This window comes from Danio rerio, chromosome 22 (assembly GCF_052040795.2).
Source record: "Danio rerio strain M-AB ecotype USA chromosome 22, GRCz13ab, whole genome shotgun sequence".
NCBI classification, from domain to species: Eukaryota; Metazoa; Chordata; class Actinopteri; order Cypriniformes; family Danionidae; genus Danio; species Danio rerio.
This window is the reverse complement of record NC_141042.1, coordinates 33,436,052-33,457,662: the sequence shown is the minus strand read 5'-3', so window position 1 is coordinate 33,457,662 and position 21,611 is coordinate 33,436,052. Positions and strand designations below refer to the sequence as shown.

The following is a 21,611-nucleotide window of genomic DNA, read 5'->3' as shown; positions in this document are numbered from 1 at the left end:
AGCAACCTTGTTTTTCTCTTGTGGTCTCCCACAGTGGCGTAGCGGACGGGCACTTACTTGTAAATTAAGTCTTGAAATGACTTGAATTACTTTGAAATGCTTGATCTATCTACTGTCCTATCCTTTGAAGCAATTCATTTAGCTCAGGCATTGGTCATCTCTGATTAATTCACATTTTGATTAAAATCTATTTTGAGAAATTTTTGAGCTAAGATATTGACGTTATGTCCGCAATTTTTGCAGTCAGTGCAAAAAATAAAATAACAGACTCTTATTGAACTTCACTGCGTAGAAGAGCAACCACTAAACAAGCTCACATGCTCCCTCTTTATTGCTAGACATCCGTAAAATACTTTACGTATCTGCAAAGTGAGGACTTATATTAAATAATATCTACAATATATAAAAACATTTTAATAAAGCATTGCAAAGGTAGCATATACTGAGTGAGCAAAAGGCACATGCTCAATTCAGTTTGCAAGGGATTCCGCAATCTGACGTGAGGCACAGCTCGGTGCCTCCTCACCTCACTTAATACGCTGTAATTGAACTGAAGATACGTAAATTACAGCATTTTGGATTATAAAAATATTTAAATAATTTAAATCAAACAGAAATTGCATTTATAGCACAAATCAGTGAACAATTTTTTTTTTTCATTAGTATACATCCCCTGTAAACTGCACATTCCTGCAGTATAGTCATGAATTGTCCGATATCTATCTCTGGCCAAAGAATCAGAGCATTTCTAGTAATTAACCTAATTATATGCTAGAATAAATCTCAAAATGAAGACACACTGGTTTAAGAAAAAAAAATGAGGATGTAGATCTCAAAAAAGATGTTTATTCAGCATGGCAGTCTCGATGTAGATGGCAGTATCCTGGGATCAGTCAAAAATGAACCCTGAATATTCTTATACTCAAATTTTTTGTACAGTTTTAGTTTACTACATTTAAATGTAAATGAAGTCTGTTTCTTGACTGTCTTCAAAACTGCACTGTACAGTATGTTAATTTCAACACCCAATTGTCTGAAAAGGTTTGCAGTGTCGCTTTGTTTCATTCAACAATTGATAGCCATTTGCTCAAGAGGTCATCTTAAATAGTGCAGAAACAACAAATATTGACTTCTCTATTATTCGACCCTTTTTGGAAATGAGCATCAACACACAATTTAGAGTGGAAGTCGAGTCAAGGCAGACTAATTTCTTACACTGATGGCACTAAACACTTGTCCTAATGAAAACTGCATTTACATTTTTTTCAGTATTATTCGTAGCTTCTGTAATAGTTTGAATATATATGAGAGAGAGAGAGAGAGAGAGAGTTGAAGTCAGAATTATCAGCCCCCCTTTGTTTTTGTTTTTTTCTTTTTTAAATATTTCCTAAATGATGTTTAACAGAACAAGGAAATTTTCACAGTATGTCTGATAATATTTTGTCTTCTGGAGAAAGTCTTATTTTTTTATTTCGGCTAGAATAAAAGCAGCTTTTAAATTTTTTAAACAACATTTTAAGGTCAAAATTATTAGCCTCTTTAAGCTAGTTTTTCTTTCAATAGTGTACAGAACAAACCGTTGTTATATAATAACTAGCCTAATTACCCTAACCTGCCTAGTTAACCTAATTAACCTAGTTAAGCCTTTAAATGTCACTTTAAGCTGTATAGAAGTGTCTTGAAAAATATTAGAAATCAGTTACTAAAAACATTAAATTTAGAAATGTGCTGAAAAAAATCTGTTCACTGTTAAACAGAAAATGGGGGATAAAATAAACAGGGGAGCTAATAATTCACGGGGGCTAATAATTTGACTTCAACTGTATATGAAACAAAATGATTATATTAGTTTAAATGAAGCAACTCCTCCAGGATTCTTATATAAACATGAGGCTTGTCAAACTGGTCGTGGCGGTGGAGTTGCATCAATCTTTAGTGACGTTCTTAATGTTCATCAGAGAAACGGACTTATGTTTAGCTCCTTTGAGGTATTAGTGCTTAATGTTATGTTTCCGGACATTATGCAAAATGTTATCTCTCACTTTAATCACCATATATAGACCCCCAGGACCCTATGTCAATTTTCTAAAAGAGTTTTCTGATTATATTTCTGACTAAAAAAAAAAACAAGATAAAATACTAATTGTGGGAGACTTTAACATCCACATAGATGACGCTAATGACACATTAGGACTTGCGTTTATGGATTTACTACATTCACTTGGAATAAAGCAAAATGTTGTTGGTCCAACCCATTACTAAAAGCATACATTAGCATACATCTAATTCTGTCTTATGGAATTGAGGTAATTGATGTAGACATTATACCACAAAGTGATGATATTACAGACCGCTACCGCTTACTATATAAGCAGTGTCTACCTGTAATTAGTAAATCCCTTCCGATATATCCCTAGTAGAACTATCGTTCCATCCACCAAAGATGAATTCACAAATAACTTACCTGATCTTTCTCTATTCGAAATGCACCCGCAAATGACCTTGATGTAGTAACCAGCAGTATGGATGCCATCTTTACTAGCACACTAAATAATGTGGCACCCATCAAATTAAAAAAGGCTAGAGAGACTAAAACTACACCATGGTATAATGGTCATGGTCATATTCGCGCTCTCAAAACAGCAACCCGTGCCCTAGAACATAAATGGAAAAAAACTAATTTAGAGGTCTTTAGAATTGCGTACAAAGAAAGTATGTCCAGCTATAGGAGAGCTCTAAAATTAATAACAAACTATTAACAAACCACAACTGGACCCCAAACACTTAGCTAATTATAGGCCTATTTCAAACCTTCCATTTATGTCTAAAATGCTAGAAAAAGTTGTTTCTGCCCAAATATGCTCCTTTCTGCAGACGCACAATGTTTTTTAAGTGTTTCAGTCAGGTTTTAGGGCTCATCACAGCACAGAAACCGCATTAGAGAAAATAACCAATGATCTACTTTCAGCTGATGACCAGGAGTGCATCCCGCTATTAGTTTAACTGGATCTTAGTGCCGCATTTGAAACCATCGACCACAAAAACCTCATAAATCGCTTAAAGTCTGCAGGTGTCCAGGGACAAGCTCTACAATGGTTTAAGTCATACCTAGCTGACCGTTGCCAGTTTGTGATTATTAGTGGACAGCCTTCACGAGTCAGCCCAGTAAAGTATGGGGTGCCTCAAGGATCAGTTTTAGGTCCTATGCTATTTACAATATACATGCTATCCCTGGAAGACATTATTAGAATAAATGGTATAAGCTTTCACTGCTATGCAGATGATACTCAATTATATTAGATATATATTAGATTAGATGATACTCAATTATATTATACAGTTATTTCAACTAAACCTAATGAGACGTCTGAACTGAGTAAGCTAACTGAGTTTATTAAAGATGTTAAATACTGAATGACCAACACTTTTCTTCTCTTAAACTCAGACAGAACAGAACTATTACTTATTGGGCCTAAATTCAGTAAACAGCAGATTCCACAACCCAACCTACAATTGGAGGGAGACAAAGTTAGCATTAGCTCTACTTTAAAAGATAGTGATGTGCGATAACGCTGATTTCCTATCCGATCCAATGGCAAGTAAAATAAGGCGAGTATCTGTGATACCAATCCGATTCCGATACTGCCCAAAAGTCACTGTTTGGGAAATTAAAGTAACAAGTAGTGTACTTAAAAGTGTTACTTTATACTGAATACGAGACATATTACAGGTTATTCTTATTTATTGATAAAGAACTATTATACAAAAAAGCCAACTTACATCTTTATAGACAGCATCTGAGCATGTATATCTTAAAATGCCTGCCTGAACATTTAAAAAAAACATTCACACTTCTAGATTTAGTGACATGTTAATCCGGTTCTCATGAAAGTGTTTTGAACCTTTTTTCGTTGTTTTATCATTGTCACAAAAAACCCAAGACCCCTTATACAGCCACATCGCTGCATTTTTTCCCTCTGTACCTGGATAGTGCCTGCCTGCTGCACCTAAGGACTCTGAAAGCGATGTCTGTCTGCTCTAGCAGCACCTGTGCCTCTCCTTTCCTCCTCTTCTGACTGCCTTGTCATGACGACGTTGTCATGTCTTGTGATTTCTATGTAGATGTTTGATTAGGTTTGTAGTATTACCACAGTACCTCACTGATTTATTACGTGTCACAAACCGCATTGCTTGAGTTTATGGAAGGGAAGTAGCTCCACACATATCTTCGCATATGCCAGGCCAGCTGACTGAGTGGCTAGCTAGCGTGCTCTGCAGTCATACATTGCCATATTACGCACATGACTTTGCAGGCGGAAGAACAAGTAGTCCGACTAAGTTGGCATTAACCAGAGAAACTAGGGTAATTGTGGTTACTTTCCGCTGTACTTCTACATCCAATAAACTACATATTTGCTCCAAATTATTTAAATATCGATATTTTTATAAGATAATCGATTCTAGAACATACAAAGCTGGTATCGGAGATATCAATATTTTAATATTGATCCGCACATCACTAATAAAAGATTTGGGTGTCATATTAAACTGCAATTTAATTTTTTGAAAATCATATATCCCATGTCACAAAAACTGTCTTCTTTCATGTGAGAAATATCGCTAAATTACGAAGTATGTTATCCATCTCAGATGCAGAAAAGCTAGTCCATGCTTTTATGACTTCAAGGTTGGACTTCTGTAATGCACTGTTTGCTGGCTGCCCAGCATCCTCTATCAACAAACATCAGCTAGTACAAAATGCAGCTGCCAGAGTTCCTACCAGGTCTAGAAAATATAATCATATCACTCCAATTTTATCCTCCTCACACTGGCTGCCTGTTAAGTTTTGTATTGAATTAAAAATATTGCTTCTTACTTATAAAGCTTTAATTAATCTCCTGTTTATCTAACCAACCTTCTGTCTCGCTACAATCCAACTCGCTCTTTAAGATCTCAAAACTCAGGGCTTCTGGTAGTACCTAGGACAGCAAAGTCAAGTAAAGGAGGTCGAGCCTTCTCATTTATGGCTCCTAAACTCCGGAATAGCCTTTCTGAGAATGTCCGAGGCTCAGACACACTCTCGCAGTTCAAAATTAGATTAAAGGCCTATCTGTTTATTAAAGCATACACTCAGGGCATCACTTTGCGGTATGATAAATGAATGTGCTCTACACAGGTTTCCTTATCTAATTTATATACACTATGAACAGCAGCTACGCTAATTATTCTCTATTTCCACCTGGGGATACTCATCCCAAGGCCCTCAGACCACGCAGTTCCACTGATTCGATCCAAGACCAGCGTCGAGATGATCCCAAGGTTTCCATATCCTGGACCAGGCTGTATCCTGAGCAGCTGCTGTGGTGGTAATGGAGGAGAGGAGAGCATGAGACTGATTCCTGTGACGCTCCAGGGACAGACGAGTCTTCAGTGAAGCCCAGTTTCCAGTCCCCGGTGCTTAGACTGCAGCTCTGCACAAGATGTTAGGCCAGTGAAGAAATGGTCGTACCCGTCTGAGCCTAGTCTCAAGGTTTTTTTTCTTCATTATCGCCAATTGGTGAAGTTTTGTTTTTTTTTTCTCGCCGCTGTTTCCACTAGCTTGCATGGTTCGGGATTTGTAGAGCTGCACACCGATGGATTTGCTCTTCATTGTTTAAACTCTTAGTAGCGTTTATTAAACTACAATGAACTGAGCTAAACTGAACTTCAATTTACTATAACCTTTACGTAAAGCTGCTTTGACACAATCTACCAGAGGTGGGACCAAGTCATTGTTTGGCAAGTCACAAGTAAGTCTCAATTCATTGCCCTCAAGTCCCGAGTCAAGTCCCGAGTCAAGACAGGCAAGTCCCGAGTCAAGTCCCAAGTCAAAGGCAACAAGTCTCAAGTCAAGTCCAAAGTCCTATAGTTTGATTTTCGAGTCTTTTCGAGTCTTTTTAACAGAAAAATGAACTGTAAACAGATTATGTATGGTTGTAAGATCTGTATTTATTAAACAAACCTTTTTTTATGAAAGAACATTGCTCAGATATATAAAAACACAAATGTAATTTTCTGAAAAAGTGCTAAACAGTGCTGCATCTTGTCTACACAGCACATTGCACAAGAACGAGTTCCACTACAATAGAGTCCATTTTGCCTCACATCACACAGAAATTGCAGGTCTACTGCTGTCTAGTTCATTAAGTTTAGTTGTGCTATGTTATGTCTTCTGTGATCAACTTGTGATTAACTAAAACTACATAAACGACTTCAATGAGGCAGCAGTAGACCAACAACTCCTGTATGCTGCAAAGTAAAATTGAGTGAACTTGGTATTTTGTCAATTGAATCTCGTGTGTGCTGAAGAGATGAAGATGCAAATCTGTCTAGCAGCAATGTAAAATTGTGGCACATATTCTCAACGAAGTAGGCTACTTTATACAAAAATTAACGTTGTTTTCTTCACATAACAATGAAGAACTTTGCTCTCTACCTTGTGTGACGCTCGTGCACCGATTTCCTCTGTGGACAAAACTGCTTGCGAGCTCTGAAATATACGCTGCTCACGCGCAAATTTTCTCGCTCTCAAATATGCACTGCTCACACAGACATTTTCCTGCGTACTCTCAGAGATTATATACAGAATTTGAGTCTTGTGTTTCCTCTTCCTTTCGTGCTTTTTGATATGATTTATATTGAGGCACTATTTATTAACAATAACCAAAATACTAAAATAGACTTACATATTAAATTTTTAATCTAATAAACCATAACATTTTGGCTGTATGTTTTATGATGAGATATTTCCAGTTACAAACACTTAAAGACACAGAGAATAGATGTTAGATGTAAAGAATGCATTTTGTTTTACAAACATTTATTAATCACCCGAAAGGTGTACCATACTAATCAAATAAAAAAACATTTAAACAAAAATATAACTAACGCAAGCAGAAATGTAACTGTGATAAAAATAAGGAAACCATTATCAACATTGATAAACCATATCAACATTCTGGAATAATCAATTTACCAGGAGGATCTCTGGAGAGCAAAAGCAGGAAAGGTTTGAGGCGCCAGTGTGGACAAAAGTCAAGCAAACGCAGTGAGACTGAATACGTGCACGAGAGACCAGCCAATCAGATTGAAGTACCTGCCCACTGGTGAAGTAATGTCAGAGCCAATCAGATTTTTCTTTCTTTTCATAAAGAACGGGGTTCAAATCCCACTTAGGCACTTGTAAACTATCATTTTAGACCATTTTGTCAAAAATCCCTACTGAAAAAAACAGCTTGAACCAGCCTAGGCTGGTTTTAGCTGGTCGACCAGGCTGGTTTTAGAGGGGTTTTGGCCATTTCCAGGCTGGTTTCCAGCCATTTTTTAGCCTAGTCTTAGCTGGTCAGGCTGGGAGATGACCAGCTAAAACCAGCTTGACTAGCCTAGCCAGGCTGGGAGCCCAGCCAAAACCAGCTATGTCCAGCTTAAACCAGGCTGGTCAAGCTGGTTTTAGCTGGATTTTGCTGGTCAGTTTCCAGCCTGATCAGCTAAGACCAGGCTGGAAATGGCTGGAAACCAGCCTAGAACTGACCAAAACCCCTCTAAAACCAGCCTGGTCGACCAGCTAAAGCCAGCTTACCAGCCTAGGCTGGTTTAAGCTGGATTTTTCTGCAGGGATTTTGTAATTTTTAACAATTTATTAGAGCCACAAATTATCTAAAACTTGTTTTCATGTTTGAATAGGCAATAAATGTGCTAAATAAATTAAAATAGAAATACCCACAGTGAAACAGTTATATAAATTTAAATATTAGTTTAAATACATTCATAGTGGTTTTAAATATCTTTTAATATGTAGAGTTCAAATTCAACAAACTGAATAAAACAAGTCTTCATTTTTAGTTTATTTAAAAACAATTACAAATGGAGTAATTCAACTCACAATTAAATGATCTCATTGAGTGATGGAATAATAAAGGTAAAACTTTAATTGAATGATCAGTCAAGTGTTTTCCAATGAAATCTGTTAAAATAAGAGTCCTACAAAACAGGAACAAAGACACTCATGAAACGAAATGTGATTGTCAATTGTATTTTTTATTAGATGGTTGGTTTTAAGTACCTTAAAAATAGTAGATAAGCCTTAAATATAGAGGAGGAAATACAGAAAAACAAACAAACAGAAATTCAACAATATAGATGCATTACATTACAATTTCACAATAAAAATTTAATTAAAAATCATATAGAGGACTAAAATATTGCTAAGAGGCATAACATCAACAATAATACAAATACTTTTAAGGTTTTAAATACTAAATAAAATTAATAGTATCAATCCAAAATATAAAAAAGGTAACACTTTACAATAAGGTTGTATTAATTAATTAAGTTTATCTATGTACTAATGTGAACAAACAATGCAGTGAAGTACAGTTACAAATCATTACAGTATTCATTAATTAATGGAAATAAAATTATTGGTTAACCTTTGTTAAATCACAGTGCATTAACATTAATGTTAACAAGCATACCTTTAAATTGTAATAATGCAATAGTTAATGTTAAACTATAATTAATAAAGGTTTAAAAGTATAGTTCATTATTAGTTCATGTTAGTACATAGATTAACTAAAAAAACCTTATTGCAAAATGTCACCAAAAATAACAAAACACTTTTTTCACAGTTTTAAGAGCTTTAAAAATAAATTATATATATCTAGTTATTATGGCATGTAATTATTATTACTACTAATTAAATAGTTAGAAAATACTGTCAGAGGATAGGCAAAACACAAAAATAAAACATAATATGCGAATTGACACAAACGACCAAGTGCAAAAACATAAATTACAGCCATGTTCATTCATAATTATGTGAAATAAATGAGGAGAGGGTAAGTTTGGTTAAAAAAACTGAAGTTCATTGACTTATGCACAACAGTAAAACAATACTTTTGCACAACAGTAACACATTGCGAGTAGTAAAGTCTCTTACCTTTGACAGATGTTGTAAATCCGCTGAATAAAACAAAAGGAGCAGATCGTGGATGTGTTTATTTCACTCTCCGAGTCAGAATGAAAATGGCATCTTCAAATTTCCCGCTGGTGCAAAAACACGGAAGTGCGCCACAAAGCGCTAGTGGTCGAAAGTATGCGCGCATGCTTTCTGTCACACACACACACACACAGAGATAGAGCGCTCCGTGTCAACATACTTTTTATCTTTGGGCTTTTTATAGAAAGTAGCAAGTCTTTACAAGTCAATAGGCGCAAGTCCAAGTGAAAGTCCGAGTCATTTATGTTCAAGTCCAAGTCGAGTTGCAAGTCTTTTCATATTTTGTCAAGTCGAGTCTGAAGTCATCAAATTCATGACTCGAGTCTGACTCGAGTCCAAGTCACATGACTCGAGTCCACACCTCTGCAATCTACATCTTAAAAGCGCTATACAAAGAAAGGTGAATTGAATTGAATTCATTTATTTATTTTCCTTAATGGTTAAAGGTTAACAGACAATACAATGATTTTTCACCGAATATTGAATATTCTGCCATCACTTACTTGCCCTTCTCTTGTTCCAAACCTGTTTGAGATTCTTCTGTTGAACACAATGAAATTTTGAAAAATGTTGGAAACTTAATACCATTGACTTTCAAAGTATTTTTTTCTTATGGTGGAAGTCAATAGTAGTGTTTAACAGAAAAGGGAAAATCATACAGGTTTGAAATCACTTGGGGGCAGTAAATGCTGAATAAAAGTCATTTTTGGGTGAACTATCCCTCTAATTACTATTTAACCATCATTTTTAGTAGGAAACGTGTCCTAAAAATGCCCTTAAATCCCTATTTCAGCACACAAAGATTATATATATATATATATATATATATATATATATATATATATATATATGGAAAGAAAACAAACTCAATTTTAGACATTATCACTGTTGTCTATGACTTAGAGATGTACACATAACTCATTTTCATCTTTCAGTCAACATATTCATCCAAACTGGCAATAGCTTGCTCCTTTGTGTATTGACTCCAATCATATGAAATCACATTCCAATTGTCAAATTTCATTTCAAAGTAATTTTCCAGCTCTGTCTGAAATCTGCACACAAACCACTTCCAGTATGGCAGCTCAGAGAAATCAGGAGTGATGCTCCACTGGGCGTAAACATGTCCTGCTGTTCTGTAGTCTTGACATGAAAACCACTGACCTATATAAAACTGTTTACTGGTTCTTACTAATGTTGTGCAAAAATCTGCACCGAGACACTTTGATTCATCATAACAGCTACCCTTGAGTCCATCCACTCGATGGAAAGGAACACTGTGATCTCCAGCATGGTTTTCTATTGTGTTGGTGCAGGTGGCACCACAGAACGGGCACTGAACCCAACAGCACTGACAAAGATGATCAGTCAAAACCTGATCTGGTCTGTCCTCATGCTCCAGGTTTTCTGGAAATGCCTTTGTACTAAATTTACATTGTATTTCAGATGCTACTGAACCAAGTTCTGCTCTTATCACATCTTCCAGGAGGTTAAAGTCATCAACACCATCATGACTCACTCCGCTGAAGTTCTTTACAGAGAATATAAGCACATCGGAAAGCTGCTCTGTGAAGTCGTCCAGCCACTTCTGAACATCTTTGGTTGTGTTGTCTGATGTAGTCGCTCTATGAGCTGCTTTTATGATCTTCTGCTTCAGGAGTTCAATGTTCTGCTTCATCATGGGACGAACACTCACTTCAAACTTATCAGTGATGTACTGATTGACTTCATCTCTGATGAAACTCTCAAAGTGGTCTCTGGGTGAGAAAATGTATTTAATGTACTTGTCAAAATCTTCCTGTTCTGCCAGGGCTTTAAGGATGTGTTTCTCAATTTTAGATCGGTTTCCATTCAGGGATTCACAGTCTGTCTGAATTTCATTGGCCAAATCTCTGGCAGTGTCTTTGTAGACACATTTTTGAATGGGCTCTTTCAGTTTCTGACAGATGATCTCACCAAAAATAGCAGCTGATGTCGCACCTTGACAGTATTTCTGGAAAATCTTATAGTACTCCTTGCTTTTCTTTTCAAAGTAAAGAACAGGATCATTGGCTTCCCTGAACTTCCTGTGTTGGTCTTTGATTAACTTGTTTTCTCTCTCACAGATAGACATGACCAGATCCAAGTAAAATTCATTCTTAAACACACAGTTCCTGCAATCTTGCTCATAATCTACAGTTCTAGCCTTGATATAATCTGCAAGCTCTTGAATGTAGGTTTTGTTGTAGCCCATCTTTTCAATGTTATATGCCATGATTATTTTATCTGCTTGACGAGCAATGTCATTTACAAAGGCTCTAATTTTGGTTTCAGCCTCAAACTTCAGTTTAACTGATCCGAAGGCATGTCTTGTAGTGACACCAGATTTCTTTATTTGTATGTATTCTGAATACCTTGGCACAGAGAAAATATCCCTGTTTTTCCAGTCATTCACGCAAACTCTTTTATAGTTCCTAAGAAATTGTTTCATGTCATTTAATACATTAATGTTTTTGATGCGTGGAGTTTCTGCAGTAATTTGCTTAACGCACTCTTTCCAAAAAGAATCAAACTCTCTTTTGAGGATCGTTTCATCGTTTGCTTTGTCTTTGAGTTTTACTGCAAGTTCTTTGCTCTTTTCAAAGAGAGTGTTTTCATGATGTGTCCTCTGTGCATCAATCCTTCTCTTTATGTCTCGCTGCTGAAGAATCTCGTTTAATTTTCTTGTTGTTTCTCTCACAATATTTTCCTGCAGCTCTTTGATTTTGATGTCAAACGATGCTTTCCATTGTATCAGAATATCTTTATTTTTGTCTTTAGCAAAAAAATCTGACATAAACCTTTCAACTTCTTCAATTTTCACACTTAGTTCATCATGAAGATGACTTTCTGAAATCTCATGAAGTGCTTCGTTTTCTATTTTATTGTGGAGTTTGTTTTCTACATCCAGCATGGTTTTGCGAAGACTCCAGGACCATTTGCTGTATTCTGTCTCAAGTTTTCGGTATGTTGAAATTTCCAGACAATTTCTGAAGCTGAAAACAAATCGTTCATTCAGTAAGGCCTCCCACAGATTAATAATGTGTTTTTTTAGGTGCATCAGCTCTAAGCCATCTGATTTTGAAGCATGGCCAAAAAATGCTTGCTTAAGCTCCTGTATGTTTTCACAGTATGATGGGTTTGGTGGTGCCATTGGTGGACTGCCCTCCCAGAGCTGTGCAAAATATTTCACATCTTCCTGAATATCAAAATTAATGATGTCATTGAAACATGCTGCATCACAGACTTCATCTTTAGCAGCAAGTTTTGTCATTTCATCCAGAGTCTTCTGAAGTCGTCTTCTTCCCTCCATGGTTTTCTCTCCAGCTGTGACTGTAGAAACGTTCTGATGAACAAACATGCAACTGGGATTCAGTTTGACTTTCTTCATTCTCATGAAGGCTTGAACAACAATTTGAAGAATTTCCTGCAGCTCTGACGGGTTTTCTCCAAAAACGTTGATCAATGTCAGATTACCAAGACCCACAACAAATGTGGCCAATTCATTGTCCTGATGTCGTGTTGATCTTTCAGCCAATTCTAGAGCGCGAAGCCCTTCAGTATCAACAACCAGAATATAGTCAAACTTCAGCTTTTCTTTCATCTTCATTTCCTCTGAAACTCTGATCAGTTGCATGAAAGCTCCTCTGGTGCATCTGCCAGCACTAACGGCAAACTGCAGTCCAAACATGGCGTTCAGCATAGTTGATTTCCCTGAGCTCTGAATCCCTAAAACTGACAACACAAAGACTCTCTGGTCTCCCAGTTTCTGGATGAGTTCATGAAGAACAGCAGTAACCCAAACCACAGGAACATGAGCAGCATCTCCATCCATCAGCTCCAGAGGAAATCCAGAGATCATCATGTCTGCCGCAAGACCTGGGAGAGAAGTAAAACTACACGGCAGACCTTGCTTGTTTTTGTTCTCTGATATACACGATTCATAGATCTGACCAATCTCCCGCAGGATGTGCTCCAAGCCAAAGGTTGCAGCTTGAAGTTCTTCTGATATCCTATCAAGTTCTGCATGTTCATCTCTAAAATTAGTTGTAATTTGCTGCTCGGTAATGTCATTTTTTTCTTTCATTTTTAGTATTTTTGACCATTTTTCATCATACTTGCAATGTAGTGCAGAAAGGTCAGTCGAGGTATATTCATCCAGTAGAACTGTGAGCCATTTCAGAAAAAACAACTTCTCACTAAGAGGTTTTGAATCCATTTCTGTAATAAACAACTTCATGAACTCACCAGTGTCCAATGCATACTGCATTTCACGAATTTTCTTCAATTCCTGTTTCTGTTTTATATCCACATACGCCTCGTGAGATCTATGAAGTTCTTTGTTCTTCTGACACCACTGATGCCACAGTTTCCCTTGACAGGGCAAAAATGATTCTTTGATTTCTGTCAGATTGTTTCCCTTCAGTAAGTCCATCATCTGCTGGGCTGCCTTTTTTCCTCTTCTACAGTCACCATCATGTTCCTCATCTACTCTGATTCCTGAGTCTTTGGAAACATTTTCAAGCCTGAAAACTGAAGACGATTCTGAAGATGATAAAGAAAGACATTTATTTATAGTTTGTATAAGTTCTTCAGAAACATCTGACTGATTTCTGTCTTTTAAGCCAATTTTATATTTTGTTTTTCGTGTCTCAGTTACTTTATGTTTTTCCTCTGCAAAAAGACAAACTAGTGGTGTTTTGTCCTTGTAAAGGTTTTGAATCAGTGTGGCACTTCTGTCATTCTCGTCAAGTCTAGGTAGAATAACTATATTGACTGAGGACAGTTTGGTGAGGATCTGCATCTGCTTCTCATGGTCTCCTGCATCACCATGAAGGTTACAAAAGGCAACACATTGAGTAAATTTATCAGTGTCTTTTCCAGAAGGACAGTACCAGGCAATCTCCACCACTCCATCCATCAGTAATCTGGTTTCACTGCTGCCTGAGCAGTTTCTGTGGAAGAATGTGTTGTGTTTCTCATTGATCAGATTGTTCATTAGCTGAGATTTGGATGAAGACACTGGGCCAAACCTGAAGAAAAACACCATTGGTGTTTCTGCCTTCCATACTGGCTGGGTTTCACTGCTGGTTTCACCAGCTGCATGTTTTATCTTCCAGCTTTTGCTGATTTGTCTGAATGCCCAAAGTGGAAACTCAATCTCTCGTGTGAATGGATCAGGAACAAGCAGGGGCAGAGCATACTGACACTGAGACAGTTTAGTAACCATCAGCTGCTTCAAGAAACTATCAGCACAATAAAACACAGCCATCTGAACATCCATTGGATGAATAGGATCTCTCTGGCTTTTCTCTTCAGTAAACAAAGGCATTTCTGTGAAAATATCAACATTAGCCTCATCTTCAAGTAAGTCATTGTTTCTCTGAGGTCTGTCATGTTGTTCAATGGTATTTTCAGTTTTAATGTATCTTGATCTGTAGTTCATCATCAGTAGTTTTTGTAGGAAAGTCTGAATGAGGTCCTTTTCAGAACAGGACTCGTGGGATTGTAATGAATAGGTATTTTGTAAAAGAACTTTAGCAGCTTTAAGCTTAAAATTGTGTCTTATATCAAGATGGAGTCTTTGAAACAGATGCTTTTTTTCTTCAATGCTGGTGATTGCATCATCTTCTAAATGCTTGTCCACGTTTAGCTGTGAAACAATACAGTGCATTAAAAATATTTTCTGAGGATTAGTTAACAGAATTTGTAACAAATTATTAAACTCTTCAAAGTCACTGAAGGTAATATAAACTGTATCCATATGAGGCATATATCAAATTTCTTCTTCTGTTCTATTTTTGAACTTTAGTCAATAGCTTACCTCACGCTTCTCTTTAGTCCCCGGTGTTGTGTATTCCATGACTGCTTCTTTTAACAGAACAAAAAGAGTAAATATTAATATGAGTTGATATTTTAACCTAGCTAACTTGTAAATTATGCAGTCTCCAGACTCCGAACAGCAGAAATACATGCATGTACCAAACAATTTTGCCATGCAAAGTGCTTTTCCATTGCCATTTTTGCCTCATTCATAACTTGTTTGCCTGATTATTTTGACCTTATTCATAACTGATTATATTTTGCTACTCTCAAATGTCACCATGCTTTATTACACTTGCATTCACCAAATGCAACTTTTGTCATTAAGATTTGATCGATTTAACCCCTGCTATTACTTCTTGTTATTTAATTTAACAAATTTGAGGTTAAAATGGTAGGAATGTTGCATCAACTGTGAATAATCAACATACTGAAGTATTTAGAGAATAAGTTCAGGATCTTTCTAATTACTATTACCATTACTATTAATTACCTTGTCAGTCAAGGTGTAACACAGCTGGCATTATTAAATGGTAATAAATTATGTAAAAAATGTATAGCTGTATAGCTGTAATTTTCGGCAAATCTGGTTACGTGATTCCACAACACTTGTTGTTCAATTGTCTTGTGTGCTCTGTTTGTTATATCCTCATTCCTCCTTTCTGTTAGTGTACATGTTCTCATAGTTTCGTTTGGGCTTTGGGGATTTCATCTATGCAAAGTTCTTAACCAATTGTAGCCCATGAGAAAAAGAAAAATATCAGCTAAAAAGAAAAAAATATCAACTAATTAACAAAATCACATTGTTTTAAATGCAAAACTCATTTGAGTAAATCAAAGAAATATACAACTTCAACTGTAAATGATCATATTCTTTAAAGAAAAATACAATCCCATTGAAAACATATTATTGCACTTCATTAGACAATGTTTCAATTGTTTTTGTCCTGGATCATTTGTACAAACACTCATATAATTAAGTAAAGTTTATTTATAAACTAATTTCGAGAGAATTGCGTGCTCATGATTGACCACGGCTGTTCCTGCATTAGCCATCACATGATTTACATATCAGACAATCCTAACTTACTATACATAACCAGAGTTGTTTACCCCAGTGTCTTCATCTTAAAGAACCCCCCTCCCACCTCTACTCCCCCCTTCTTTTCTATTGGGCGACATGATAGTTGAGTGGTTAGCATTGCTGCTTTACAGCAAGAATGTCACTGGTTAAAGTGCCTACTGAGCCAGTCGACATTTTTGTGCAGAGTTTGCTTGTTCTCCCAGTGCTAGCATGGGTTTCCCCGTTTCCTCCCACAGTTCAAAAACACACGAATTAGGTAAATTGAGCATGCTAAATTGGCACCGTGGTCAAGTTCTTAGTAAGTTGTACATCTCTCTAAAGCCATCCCTACATCTGTCATTAGCCAGAAATAAGACAGTGGAGTTCTCGAGATCTACTTGAGCTAATGCGAGGGAGCCCTTGACTCAAAGATCTTATAAGCTCAGGGCTCTCTCCCAGGACAGCATGCCAAACAAGCATTATAATCAATCATCAGCTAAGGGTAAACTCTTGAATTAATATGGTACAACTGAAAATTAATTAGTGTTACAAAAACAAATCAGTGCTCTTACTTTGACATATCCTGTTTTGCACATCTTCATTGGTGTAAAACTGCTGGTCATTATCAATAAACAGTTGCTCTATCTTCTTCATCAGGTCTCCTATGTCTGACTTCTTGTTCATGATCTTGCTGCAGGTGTGATATCTTCCTCCACATTTCTCAATTAGCTGCTCCAGAGCCAAGTTTTTCTTCAGGTCATCAATTATAGAGTCGGACTCTTCCTCACTCTCGTAGGTAAAGAGAATCATCACAAAACGAAGAACTCCGTCACCAAATACTCTCTGAAGCCACTCAATACCCATTTTATCAGCATCTGTTAACTGTCCCAGTCGCACAACAAAGACGAAGGCCACTATTTTATTTTCATTCATGAGTTGACCAGCAATGTGATCCAGATCAAACACAGTTTCATGAAAACCAATCAGATTAATCACAGACACAGGATGTCCTAATTTTTTCATCTGCAAAGAAGCACTTCTAGATCTTGCTACATTTCCAACAGTTGGTTGTGTTTCTCCAAGTAGAATATTGTCATCTTGAAACTGGACTGCCGCAGGGCTTCCAAATAACACAATGTTCAGATTGTTATCTAAATTAAACACATAAGAATTATTTTCAGATTCATCAATAAATGGAATGTAAAAGTGTTTTAAAAAAATTAGATATTTTTATAGTCTTACCCATTCCGCCGACTGATGGATCAACAGCCAGTTCTGGTAATCCATCCATTAGATTTAAACCTGCCTTGTTCTGCTACAAGTCTTTAGGCATGCAAAACAAAATTTTAAGAAAGATTTTAGAAGAGTCTACCTTTCTTGGCTGTTCATTTTATAACAGGCATCGTTCACCATCCGAGTGTGAGGAATAATTATGTTTGAAGTATCAAGTCTCTTCCTGTTTATGTACACTAGTTGTAGATCCAGTCTAACAGGATTTGCAGTTAGTAGAAGCAGTCTGATTTCTCATAAATGGCGTGGTGTCCTTTTGTGGACCAACCACATACATTACCATTTTAGCCCAACATATTTGGTTGTGTAAAATAGTTGCTATTTTCCTTATCCATGCTATCCATGTGTTATTTCTACATTACACATAAACCAAACAACCAAATAAAAGAATTTTTTAAAATGGAATTGAATTACCTCCTGTCACATGAAGCTTAAATTTCTTACTCTCACAGCAATTCAAAGTTGCATAACGATGGCAAACCCTCCCAAAGACAAGCAATTTCTGTTCCCCTTCGGATGGGGAACTTCAATGCTATAAGTGGATTTTAATCCACGAATTGGGGATTTTGTTTCAGAAAGCCAATTGTCTGAAAGAGTATATAACGGGCCAATGAAATGCCAAATGAGTTGGCAGCGTAAACTTGCACACCTGAAACTTATTGCCAATTATCTCCGCATATAAGCACTGGGGAAGCAAGGAAACACCATCCTTTTTGCTTCAGAGACTATTACAGCCTTCTGAGAGAGTTGATGAGGGTTCCCCCTGCTGTGAGCCAGCGATTTTGAGCAAACGAGAGCATTCTCCCGGTCCAGAGTGTGTACACGCAGCGGCAGACGGTTGAGCTGGGTTTCTCCCTTGCCTGGCGTTCTTTGGGTCCGGTCCTCCAGAGCGGTGCGTATAAATTGCAACTTCACAAAAAGAGCAACACAGTCATGCAGCATGTCCTTTTCAGGATGGCGCTGACCGTGCGTTTCTGGATGCTGTGGTTTCCTGTCCCCGGATGATGGGCACGAGCACTGCGTTGCATGTCTGGGGGTCCACCATGTTAATGCGGTGCTCGCGGGCAGTTCATGTCGTCATTGCGATGCCATGACTGTTGTGCAGTTAAGATCGCGGCTAGCCTTTGCAAAAGGGCGAACCACCCCAGCTGTCCCCTGCACTGCAGGGGGCACTCGGGCAGATCTGAGGGTTCCAGTGGAAGATAATCCGTCACCTCCGGGCCCGCGTACCTCCCGCTCCTGCAAGCGCTCCATCAAAGCTTCGAGCGGAGAAAGCGATCCGTCTAACCAGATGGTAGCCCTTACGTTCGATGACACCGGGGACCAGACGTCCACTGCTGCATCGGAGGGTGGGCTTTCATTGTCCTACGAGAATCCAGGCCCGCTCGCCCCCCTCGGGCAGGTGAGCACTGTCAAAACGGATCCTGGAACAGACATGTCAGCCGTGCCGACTAGATGGGTGCTACATAGAGGACCAGAGGGCTAAGCCTTTGAAGCCTCTCGTCCCCTTCTTCCCAGAGGTGCACAGTAGGCTCACACAGTCTTGGAGGGCACCTTTCTCTGCTCGTGCTGCGTGTTCCTCTGCCCTCACCACTCTTGATGGTGGAGCGGCCAGGGGGTATGCGGTGATTCCTCTGGTCGAGCGCGCGATCGCGGTCAATCTTTGTCCACGTGGAGCCTCTTCCTCGCGGGATCCGCCTCGTCTCCTGTCCAAAGCCTGTAGGTTATCTGCCTCCCTTGGAGCTAGAGCTTACACGGCTGCGGGCCAGGCTGCTTCCGCCTTGCAAGCGATGGCCACCTACCAGCACCACTAAGCTAATATACTTGGTCTGTGTAGTCATGCAAACATTTGTTTGTAGAGCAAGTAGTTTGACCATTTTCTGCCGTTTATTATTCCTAGTCATTTCTCCCATAGGCGACTGAATCGGAAGTTCTAAGACAATCGCGAAAACAGGCGCACTTCCGCATTTTAGAATAAGGTCAATAAAATTCCATTGAAAATACCTAAATAACAGACGAATCCAAATGCCCAACACAAAAAAAGCTGCGCTCCAGACGCGTTCAGCTCGATGATATATAATGTATCCGACACCGCCTGTAGTCCTATTTAGCAACTTGATAGCAACCGTATTATTAAAGAAGCATAATCGATTTAAAAATTCAAGAGTGTGCTGTATTTGATGTCTTTTATGTCGTAGAACAAAACGTAAAAGTATCTTGAGTTTGTGTTAGCCACGATCCTTATTTAAGCCATTTTCCTGAAACCCCATTAAAAAAACCCATTGACTTTAGGACGAGGAAACCGGAACTGCTAAAATGCTAACTCGCTTCCGGGTTTTTGCATACAAATTGACGTCATAGTTCGTCCACTCTATTGGATTGTTCTTGTGGTGAATTTCACTGGTACACACGCATATATCCCAGTCATTTTTTAACTATCAGTTAGTTTTCATTATTCATTCATTCTTTTCTTTTTCAGCTTAGTCTCTTTATTAATTAGCGGTCGCCACGGGAAACGAACTGCCAACTTAACCAGCACATGATTTACGCAGCGAATGCCCTTCCAGCCAAACACTTTGAAACACCAATACACTCTTGAATTTACACACATACACTACAGACAATTTAGTTTATTCAATTCACTTATAGTGCATGTCTTTGGCCTGTGGGGGAAACTGGAGCACCTGGAGGAAACCAACATGACCACAGCGAGAGCATGCAAACTCCACACAGAAACGCCAACTGACCCAGCCTGGGCACAAACCAGCGACCTTCTTTCTGTGAGGTGATCCTGCTATCCACTGCACTACCGTGAAGCATTTATCAGTTCGTTTTATTGAAAATAAATAAATCAATCAAAAAAATACAAACAATTTTATTATTAAGACAAACATTTTATAATTTAAAAATATATATTTTTTACTTGTTCAAACTACTTAATTAAAATGCGCTGAAACAACACAATTCTTGAGATTTCATTTGGACAACTTACTTTTTTATGTTCAATCCACATGAATTTGTTAAAAGTGTTAAGCTAACTTAATCGGGACAACATAAAAGAATTGTGTGGAACCCGGCATTTTTTACAGTTAAGTCCTGAAGGGGGGGAAGAGTTAATATATCACACAGGTTTAGTGTAAGCAGTCAATTTAGGTTCATCATCAGCAACATTAAAAATGGTTGGTTTTTTAAAATTTGTTTTTTTTTTATTTAAACTTGAATAAATAGATACAAAATGCAATATGCATAATATTATGAAAATGTCTATGAAATATGAAGCATAAACTCATAGAAGATTTACTTTGGTTAAAAAAAATCAACAATTATTTTTGACCTTTGAGGATGATGGCATCTATTATCTTATATACGTGTGCAATGAGGGTAAACATCTCTAGATGGGATTTATTGCATTTTACATAAATTATTCATGCATTTAAAAGTACTGTCAGATTTGAAAGTGACAGATGTATCTTGCTTGTGTTCAATTTATTTTATTATTACTATTAATGTGAATGAATTCATTATCCAAAATATTTCTAGTGTTTTCTCTTATTATATTACAGACACGTTGTTTTGATGTTTACATTAAGGAAAAACCTATTTTATTTTAATTTTTTTCAAACTCAAAACAATTTACTCTATGTACCACAGCTTTACTGCCTGCCTATTACTCACCTAATCAGCTAAATAGTTAAGCTAATATTCTTAGTTAATGATTTTTTATTATTCTAAGTTGTACACTAAAATAAAGTGGGACCAAATGTAATATAAACATAAGAAGAAAATTGTTAAATAAAAGGGGAAAAGACTTGTAATACAACATTATACAACATTAAAATATTTAGGCAAATGAAGCCACACATAGCCATAGCAATATGCTAATATACTTATATATACAAAATGAAAGGCAAATTTATGTTTGAGTTTAGCATTTTTGCTTTCTCTCTTTGATTCTCTGCTAAATGAGGATGTACTGAAAGATTCAAGGTGTTTTTTTTTTCATGTTTATACACCGTCTGATCAAGAATCTTCAAGACCTAACCCCCTTCTCTTAGTTCACAAGCAGGCAAAGTGATATGCATTTATTTATTAAGAATTTACACATTTATATATGTGTATGTGTGTGTTCTCTGTTACGTTAATTTGTGTCTGATGTTATTATTTATCCATTATGTTTATTTGGACTGTGTCAAAGTGCATTAAACGCCTGTAAAAAGGAACTAAAGCCATTGTGAGTGGTCAACATTAGCTGACTCTTCTTCCTATTTCCATCTATCTGACAGTTTCCAAAGCACTTGAAAACAGGAGAGCAACTATGAAATGTAATTTTTGATTTGCATTTGAAAAAACACCATGGCCAAGTTTCACAGACAGGGCTTA

At 37.3% G+C, this 21,611-nt stretch overlaps 1 protein-coding gene across 3 annotated transcripts; it reads right to left on the bottom strand.

The window, feature by feature from the left end:
• Positions 1 to 9,444: 9,444 nt before the first annotated feature.
• zmp:0000000606 lies at positions 9,445 to 19,031 on the bottom strand. 3 transcript variants are annotated; one of them, XM_087304602.1, is made up of 5 exons: positions 18,197 to 19,031; positions 17,184 to 17,264; positions 16,514 to 17,092; positions 14,880 to 14,926; positions 9,445 to 14,708 (listed from the first exon to the last, which is right to left on the bottom strand). In XM_087304602.1, exons 2-5 carry the CDS (start codon positions 17,230 to 17,232, stop codon positions 9,969 to 9,971), a joined length of 5,415 nt encoding a protein of 1,804 aa, XP_087160728.1. In that variant the 5' UTR covers positions 17,233 to 17,264; positions 18,197 to 19,031; the 3' UTR covers positions 9,445 to 9,968. The 3 variants fall into 3 exon arrangements, with proteins under 3 accessions (XP_087160728.1, XP_087160727.1, XP_087160726.1); XM_087304601.1 differs by lacking the exon at positions 18,197 to 19,031 and adding an exon at positions 17,646 to 17,741; XM_087304600.1 differs by lacking the exon at positions 18,197 to 19,031 and having other exon boundaries at positions 17,184 to 17,419.
• Between the last annotated feature and the right edge of the window lie 2,580 nt (positions 19,032 to 21,611).

Bases quoted from the DNA above. Each gene is read 5' to 3' on its own strand.
- zmp:0000000606 (XM_087304602.1), bottom strand. From the start codon at position 17,232: ATGGATGGATTACCAGAACTGGCTGTTGATCCATCAGTCGGCGGAATG. The intron at 17,093-17,183 runs GTAAGACTATAA...TGTTTAATTTAG, and splicing joins TCCATCAGTCGGCGGAATGG to ATAACAATCTGAACATTGTG. The intron at 14,927-16,513 runs GTAAGAGCACTG...TTCTGTTAAAAG, and splicing joins GCAAAACAGGATATGTCAAA to AAGCAGTCATGGAATACACA.